Consider the following 9,486-nt stretch of genomic DNA (forward strand, 5'->3'; position numbering starts at 1 on the left):
CTGCCTTATTAATTCCTAGTTTGTAGTAGTAGTCTTTACACTTTTCCATACAAATGTTAGCCTCCTTTTGCTTTACGTTGTAACTCCATGAATAACTCCATTCTACACCTACTTCCTCTAAAAAAAAACCAAGATAAACTCTACATGTAAATTATCGTTCTCTCTAGTTTTGCACCGTTTTCCTTTTTGGATTGTCTCGGTAACTTTCTCATACCTTTTGTGTAGGATAGCAAGAGGTAAAACCAGTAACATAACAAATACAAGACCTTACATTCTTTCCTTTAACCAACTTTTAAAATGGTGAAAAAACGCATTTGAGACAACCCTAGTGGGACAAACTCACAAATGGAGTACATGAATCCATATCCCCTTGCTAATATCTTAGTTGATGAAGTATTAGTAGTATTCAAGAATTAGGATGCCAGTTTATCGTACAAATATTAAGCATTACGGAATATTACATACAAAAAAAAAGATAAATTCCATGAAATGATTTTTTTTTTTTTTTTTTTTTTTTTTTTTTTTTTGTCTATATACAATGTCCCTTACAGCTTACAAGCATAGTAGCATACCCATCAGCAAGTCATGATTATAATATTTTTACATTGATTGATACAAATGACTTTCACTAAGATACTGAGCTAAATCAGCACGGCACACACTAATCTATTTGGCTGTTATCCATAATCTACAAGCTAAACTAGCTCATGTTACTTTCATCACATAAAAACATCAAGAACTTAGTCAGTCAGCAATAAAACATAGACCTCTTTACATTTTCGCTAATCTTAGGTAGAGGAGTTGCCTTTGGAGGACCAACCCGAGACATCGTAGAAGCTACACCCTTAATAGAACCCATAGATTCCGACCTTTCAAGATACAATCTGCCCCTGTACGCAGCAAGATGAGCATAATAAGCCGGGGGTACAATAGATATTGGTTTTGTACACCTTACGAATGTGAAGCATAAGCTATAAACCAACTTCTGAAACTCATCAGAAGTGAACTTGCTTTCATCCCACAGAACATGGTAGTGTGCTGGTCGGCTTGTTCCCTTTGCTCCCCAATGACTGCATAGATAGAAGTCAAATTCCCTCGGGTGAGTGATCACTGAGTCTACCACAGTCCCAGGAGGGACATTTTCATCACAGAAATGTAAACAATTTGGATCACTTTCATCAGGGAACAGTCTTGTATGGTGCCGCTTCTGTACCACTGCAAACGTGATTAATGGTTTATAATCAGGGAATTTATCACATCCCGCTCTTATTGATTGCAATTCCTCTTTTAGGACTTTATAGAACTGAGTCTCACTAACTCCATCTCGAAAGAATATTATTCTTCTAGGAAGACTCTTCACCTCTTGTCGAAATTCAACAAGTATTTCACTTACCATTTCTCCAAGGTCTTCAATGATCTCTTGGCGGTGTGTTTGCGACCTCATTCTTGACACATACCTGTTTGCTGAAGGCCAGTTTGTGCTGCCAACAACAGCTACAACACTAGGACTACAGTCATCAAGAGGGTGAGGATGAGTGACATCGGCTCCCATAAAGATTATTGGCTCGTCCTGTGTAAGAAGCCGAGGGATTTGAGAGGGCAATGAGTTGAATAGTGCAACCGTGGATCCACCAACTTTGGCATTGATCTTTAGAGCCATGTTTGTCAAGAATTGGGAATTCAATTTACCAAGGTTTGAGTATAAGCAACATTGGCTTACAACTCCAACTCGGGTTTCAGCAATCCTTTTTAAATCTGCATACCCTTTATGTTTCTTCTCCATTAAGCACAGAAGGAGCTGGAGATTGTTTGATGTTGCCCTTTGGATTTTGCATAGTTTGCTTTCTAAGAGAGTGACATTGTTTAGGACATAGATGGGCTCGAATTGTGGGGTGATGGCAGTGGATCTGTTAAGGAGAATGCCCATTTGCTCACACTTCAAGCATAACTGGCTTATAAATTTAGGGACATAAGATTTCTGATCAGGGGTTCCGCCAAAGCTCATCAACGCCCACCTATCAATTCGTGTCCCTTCAACTACATGCCCGCCCAAAAGGCTCCATTGACGATCAATGCAAGAAGGAAGTACATCACTTACTAATCCTCCATTTCCGAGCTTCAACTTTGGAGGCCTAAGAACTCTACCATTCAATCTTGTCATTTCTTTCGAGATTTGTAGATTAAATTCTTCTGCTTTGCCGCCACTACAAGGGACAACAAAAAACAGAATGTCATCATACATAGCTTGTGAAAGGAAATTGGAGATTAGCTACAAAACCTTCACTGATAACGACTTAATAAGTATTACCTTCTTGGTCCAACCGGTCCATTGACCACTCCATTGATAATAGCTCTTCGTTCTCTTGGTTTTTGACTTCCCATCTTCATTATTTTAACAGTTTGATCATCTGAGAGCTTACCGAGAAACTTTTGCCCCTCACAAATCATGCAAAGCTCCATCGGAAGGTAGCATGGCTTCCTCCTACTGATCTGTAAACAAGGGAGATTCCTGTATTGAATATCATACTCATAATGATCCTTAAAGTAATCTACAAGCTTCAATCTACTACCATCCCGGTCTTCAAACCAGAGCTTTTCAGTAACTTCTTCAGTCAAGCTATGAAACCGATATTTCTGAACAGCATCTCTATGAGAAACGAAGACTCTCAAGTTCTTCAACTCCTTCTCAACTTCCTTCCTCTCCTTTGTTGTCAAACTCCTCTCCTTCCTCTCAGGTAAATCGTGCAAAAACTTGAGCCGTTTTTGCAAAAACTTTAAGACTCCAATACTCTCATGAAACGCAGTCACTGAAAGATCTACATTCAAAGCAAGTCCTTGTTGGGTTGGCCTAAGACTTTGGAAAAACCCTCTTAATCCGATAGCTCCTCCTCCAATGTCCCTACTCCCTCCCATTGAAACCGAATACATTGATCTTCCTAAAGCGATACATTTCTCATTCGGACATTCCCTCAATACAACATCCAAAGCATGAAGATACTCCTGAGGAAGTGGCACCCAATTATCTCTCTCATTGCTCAAGTATTTCTTCAAGTCATTTCCATCTAATTTAGATACAAGATTAATGTTGACTCTAAACAACTTAACTTTTTGCTCAACTCCTTCCTTAGCATTGCCTTCTAAACATGACTTACTATTAACAACAACAGGGAGATTAACAAAGAACTCGAGCCTATTGCTTCGAAACTCAACAGGACTATACAAATTCTTTCTACCATCAAAAGCAGGAGATGCCTCACAAAGCACACCCGAATTATCTTCAACAAGTTTCTTCTTAATAGCGCGAGCTACTTCCTTAGGAGGATTAGGAGATATTTCAACATTGTAATGAAAAATCTGTTGGCACGGGTCGATTTTAACACGAAAATGGTTAGCAAGAAGAGATATAACTTGTCCTTCCACTCCACCATTATCTGGTCTCTTTGCAGCTACTAATGCTTGTGTTGTAGTTTCAACAACACTACACTTCTTCTTAATGTTAAGTGAATTAAGTTGCTGCCCCAGTTGTTCATCAGCTGTTTTGTTAACCCATTTGCATTATTAGCTTTTGCTAAAATAAACACTATTAATAAAAACACTCATTAATGAAAAAATAAAGCAATATAAGAAAAACAATACAAGACTAATCCATTCAAAGGCACTCTCTTTGTGTAAAAATTATATTGTCTAGCAAATTACACTATCAACGTGACAATTAATTCTATATACGAACTGAATAACATTCTTTTTTTCAAACAGTAACCCCACAAAAGGAAATTAGGAAAGAGTGTCATTTCCGCCATATCCATATACAATCATTTAAATATCTTCAAAAAGTAATGCATCTTTTTTCCATTGCATAAAATAATACAAGTAGTATTAATAATAACAATAACAAAAAAATAAAAATCAAAGCAAAAAAATTTGTTTACCTTGTGAAACAGGTGAAGGTGGGATTAATGTATGATTATGAGAGGAAGTAGCAGATTTATGGGGTTTAACAGAAGGTTTAGGAAAATGGGTTTTAGGCCTAAATTTGTGGTTTTGTTGAAATGGTAATATTGGGGGTAAAGGAAGGAGACCTTTGTAATTCTGCTGCTGCTGCTGTTGCTGTTGCTGAAGTTGATGTTGCTGCTGTTGTTGTTGTTGCTGTTGCTGAAAGTTTTGATCAAAAAACCCAATTAATCTGTTATAAGTGTTAAAATGGTGCAAATGTAACAGATTATTATTAACATTATTATAATAATTATAGTTATTATTATAATAAGGATTAACAATGGCATGATGATTATGATATTGATGATTATTATGATGATGATGGGTGTTTCTTCTTCTGTTTTGAGGAGTTAAACTTGTTGTTTGGTTGGAATTTTTTGTTTCTTCCATAACCAATTTGAGAGGAAAAAAAAATAAGTTTAAAGATTTTACTGTGGAAGATAAAAGATGGGTTTTTAATAAATAAAAAAAAGGGTGTTTTTATGAACTGTGAAACTGAAGTTATTGAAGAGAGAGAGAGAGAGAAAGTGACTGGTCTTTGGAGTTTAAGGGAGGTGAAGTTCTTTGTGTCTAATGTTGAAAGTGAATATGAGAGCTTCCCCCAGTTAATATGACATATTAACGTTATATGTTAATATGATGGCATTTTCGTTATTATTGAAGCATATTGCAATATTTAATTGTTTTCTGGCACTGTAGCTGACCTGGCAGAAAACTTGCGACGTTAGTGGATGGTTAACGCTGAAGTTCAATTCCGTTTTGTGTTGAATTTGGGAATCAGAAGATCCCGTCCTCGAGGAGCTGGAGAACACCATCCCAAGCTATCCAATTCTCCATTTTTCCAGGTCGTCCAATCAGTCCAAAAATACTAAACTAACTAAGTAATCGTTTCAATAAAGTATTCCGGCTGGTTCATAGTGTTCAATCAGAGTACCAATTCAAATCAATTTTTTCATAATTCATTTCCACTCATGCTAGGCAAACAAACTAACATTATGAATTCAATTTACACTTGAAGTCGTTTCTGTTAATAAATTATTGCAACCCAAACCACAAAATTCAACAACAACGAGGTAAAACGACGATATTAGAACAGTTACCTGGTTCAACCCTAACTGTACATTGCTCGCATCCTACCGCCGCAGTAACCACTTGGTTAAATAAGAAACCCAAAACCACCGCAATCGCCCACTTAAAAATTGAATCGCTTTAGCATCGATGACATTTGAGATCGCTGACATGAATCAGAATGTCGAAAGAATTAAAAACAATTGCAAAACGGTGTTACAATCAACGGCACGGGCAAAGATGGTACAGCGTTTTTGAAATAAAACGTAACCCCGTCCAAGTTAACGTTCGTCAACCCACAGTTAGTCACTTTTTTCCCGCTAGACTATTTTACCCTTACTAAATGATACGAAATGTCTTTCACACCCTCATATAAACAACATGCGTTAATATCGCATATTAACAAGGCATTTCTCGTGAATATGATGAGAGTGTGGGGGAAAGAGGAAAAGAAAAGAGGGAGAATATGAGGTAAACCTTGAAAAGGGGAGAAAATAGGTCAATGTGCCCTTATTTGTGGAGGTATGCTATTTGGTTTGTATGGGAATGTGCTGATTTATTCTGTAGCACTGTTTTTGTTGCCCTTCCTGCATTTTTTTTTTTTTTTTTTTTTCTTTTGCCGTTTTGCATTTTACTCTCTCTATTCCTACATAATTGATATATTTGATTTTTTTTTTCTTAACTTTGACCATCTTTTATTTTGCTATTACTCCCTCCGTTACATATTAGTTGTAATTTTGGAATATTTTATCTCTCAAAAATAATACTCAAACTTGCAACTAATATGTAACGGAGGTAGTATATAAAATAATATGTCAATAGGTAAATTGTTGTTGAATTGATCTTAATGCACATTATTATAATATAAAATTTTACTTACATTTTATTTTATATAATAGGAATAAAAAATGATCAAAGTTTTTTAAAAAGTCAAATATACTGTGTCAATTATTGATAAACGGATAGAATATATTATTAGTGCTAAAAATCTACATAAAACAATTAAACAAACGGAGGGAGTTATTCATAAATCATAACACAAAGTAGACAATATTTGAAAGAACAACTAGAAAGAAAAATAGTATGGAGTATAACAATATTTAAAAGATAGAGGAATTAAAAAATTTTACCTGTTAAATTTTTACCTCTTCAAAAAAGCACAAATCAGTATCACACCACTATAATGTCTACTAACTAAAATTAGGCAAACATTGAATGGAGTAACAATGGTGCACGTACTTTTAATTTACCAAGAAGAATAAAAATAAAAGAAATTAAGTGACCTTGGTGAATGATGAAGGGACTTTGTTTACAGTAGGAACATCATTGTTTTGTAACTATTTGTATTGTACACCCAATGACCCAATAATTGATAAAATTCATGAAAAAAGGGTAATACAACAGAGAAATTTGTGCATCTCTTGAAATTATCTAGGATAACCATGATTAACATATTCATGGTCGGATTTTGAAACATCCACTTGTTAGCTTGTGACTAAATTTTTTATTAATACACTTGAGTTTAACAATCCTTCAACTTTAACTTAATTTTTATTGAAGGATATTTTATTTTAACTCTTGACTAGAGATTAATTCAATTCAATCTAACTTAAATACGAATGGAATAGTATTTTATAAAAATATAAACACTAATTACACTTATTTACGCGTGTTTTTATCATGAATTCCTAATTTTATACAATTTCCAAGAGTGTATTAAATGCTTATATATAGCCCCTTAGGGCTACATATAATATTACCCTTTTATTATTAGTAGTAGTAGTAGTAGACTAGTAATGACGTATTAGTAATATAGTATGATGATGATAATGATGAAATTATTAATTAATTAATAAATTAATACTCCCTCCGTCCCCGAAAGAACGACCCATTTAGCTTAATTTTAGTCCCAAAAAGAATGACTCATTTGCATTAAAACACCCACCAATTTGCAACAATATTTGTGCAAAATTAGATTCCCCATATAAAAATTTGATTTTCCATGTAATTTTATTACTTTCTCTCTCTATTTTTTAACAAAAACCATGTAAATTTATCTTTTCAATATACTTTTACTTCTTTTTATTTAACTTTCTTAATTCCCGCGTAATCAACCCAAATGGGTCGTTCTTTCGGGGACGGAGGGAGTAATAATTTAATTGATATAGTAAAAGTGGTAGTATCAACTCAACTTAGTTCATTTCAATTCACTTTTTTTTTTTTTTTTTTTTTTTTTTTTTTTTTTTTTTTCTCTCTTCAGATTAATTCAATCCAAACGAATGGGGCCTAAGAAGTGTCTTCAATACACTAAACATAAACATATCTATAGAGGTTGTAATAATGACCTACTATATGTGTTAACATACTCGACATAACAAAGATAAGAGTTCATTATTGCATAGTACTACTTTGACCAATGTTTGTACTTAATACATAAAAATAAACAAAGTCATGTAATTACTTGTTAGAATCGCCTCAATTTCAATTTGAACATTAACATTTTATAATTTATATTCATTATCACCGCTCGAACTTCTGCATTAGGAAATGTATTTGTAAAACATGGATACTTGAAATAAACAAAGATACTTCATAGTTTAGAATCTTTAGATATTCTAACATGCTAAACATATCACGAAATAATGGGATGAATGAAACTAAAAACATAAAGTTTATGGCTAATCATATCGTGTGGTCGTGGTTACTTATGTAAGGGTTACTTTGTCAATCAAGAGTTACTCGGTCCATTAAGAATTATTTGATTAAAAATTATCCGTTTAGTGTTATGGTATGTGTCAGCCGACCACACGATGTGACTAATCACACCGAAAACGCGGTGAACTAGAAAATTGAAAATTCATATTCAAAGCTAGGTCTAATCAAGAATGAGAACGTTCTATTCTTATAAGATATGAGGTTATAGTTTGGATAACATGACATACACTACTATATATACCATTCATCAATAACTAGATTTGCTGAGACAAGAATATGGTTGTAATAATTATTAAATGGATTATTCACTTTATACACCATTTTCTTTTATTTGAATAAAAAAAGAAATTTTAAGTACCAACAATTCCATAAAGTGTTAATTTAATAATTTTTTAGTGCAGAAAGTGTTGATTAATACAAAATATAATAATTAGCCAGCATAAATTTCCCAAAGATAGATGACCATATTATATGTATCTTATAGTTCTTTACACCTTTATTTTCAGCCCCAAATTTGCATCATCTTTTATAAACATCCATATTTGAGGGGGCCATTTATCCACTTGATCAGAGGTTGGTAGGTCAAAAGAGGTTGTTTCTTTTTTAAACAAAAATCTTAGGGCTTGTTTGGCATCATTTTTGGTTTTTAGTTTTCTGTTTTTTTGAAAACCAAAAACCAAAAACAGGAAACAAGAAAAAGGTGTTTCCACTTTTCTGTTGTCAGTTTTCAAAATTATCATGATTTTAATAAGTCTATATATTTTTTTATTCATTATGTGACATATATAATACACTTTTAAAAAACAAAAAACCAAAAAACAGAAAACCACAGCGATGCCAAACGAACCCTTAGCTATTTATTATTTAAGAAAAAAATATACTATTAACCGTTATTAAAATGTAGTCAAAAGACAATATCATTTGTATAGTATACATTTGACTAAGAATCTATGGGTTGGCCACAAAATTTTTATTGTCTTTTTTAATTAACAAAGGTCTATTTGTTTGTTTGTTTCATTTATTTTTCTAACTTATTTTACGGAGTATTTTATTTTATTTTATTTTATTTTTTTAAAAAAATAAATGTATATAATTTTAGATAAAATAAAATAAATTTAAATAATATAAAAAAAATAAAAAATTCAATCACAATAAAATAAAATCAGTTTATATAAATTATGATAATATAAAATGATTTCAGACAAAATTAAATAAAACAAATGGAGTCAAAATCCTTGATATTAATGTGATTTTCAATTTTAAATTTTTTTTTTCAAAGTAATTGGGAATTTGGGATGAGTGAGTTTGGGTTGGGTATATTTTAGAATTTAGACTGGATTGGTTAGAAACTCAAAATTCCTGTCTCCAATGAACCCAACTCCAAGCTAATGGATCTTAGATGTTCCTTTTATATAACTCATAGTTTTCATTAGGACATACTAAGCATTTAACACTGATCAATGTGTGATTTTATTATACGTAACTTCCTAATTAAATTTAAGCACAAGCTCAAAAATTATATTTTAATCACTTTTATTAAGGACATAATATAATTTGTTAAATCACGATTTTCATGATTTCTTTAGAAAAGTGAATAAGATTGCCGATTACAAAATCATCATACCTCAGTACCTCACCCTCTCAAGTTTTAAGTAACGTTAAAAAATTATTTTTTTTAATGGAAACATAAAACATATAGTTTTTTATTTT

At 32.6% G+C, this 9,486-nt stretch overlaps 1 protein-coding gene across 1 annotated transcript; it reads right to left on the reverse strand.

Annotated features, from left to right (window-relative positions):
• Positions 1-548: 548 nt before the first annotated feature.
• Positions 549-4,489, reverse strand: LOC145581466 (protein argonaute 7-like). The gene is made up of 3 exons (XM_081638471.1): positions 3,930-4,489; positions 2,309-3,533; positions 549-2,204 (listed from the first exon to the last, which is right to left on the reverse strand). The coding sequence occupies exons 1-3, from the start codon at positions 4,381-4,383 to the stop codon at positions 749-751; spliced, it is 3,135 nt and encodes a 1,044-aa protein (XP_081494597.1). The 5' UTR covers positions 4,384-4,489; the 3' UTR covers positions 549-748.
• Positions 4,490-9,486: the final 4,997 nt, after the last annotated feature.

Source organism: Chenopodium album, chromosome 15 (genome assembly GCF_948465745.1).
Source record: "Chenopodium album chromosome 15, dcCheAlbu1.1, whole genome shotgun sequence".
NCBI lineage: Eukaryota > Viridiplantae > Streptophyta > Magnoliopsida > Caryophyllales > Amaranthaceae > Chenopodium > Chenopodium album.

Coding starts and splice junctions, on each gene's coding strand:
- LOC145581466 (XM_081638471.1), bottom strand. CDS start 4,383: ATGGAAGAAACAAAAAATTCCAACCAAACAACAAGTTTAACTCCTCAA. Junction 3,534..3,929: donor ACCTTCACCTGTTTCACAAG/GTAAACAAATTT, acceptor TTAACAAAACAG/CTGATGAACAACTGGGGCAG. Junction 2,205..2,308: donor GGACCGGTTGGACCAAGAAG/GTAATACTTATT, acceptor TGTCCCTTGTAG/TGGCGGCAAAGCAGAAGAAT.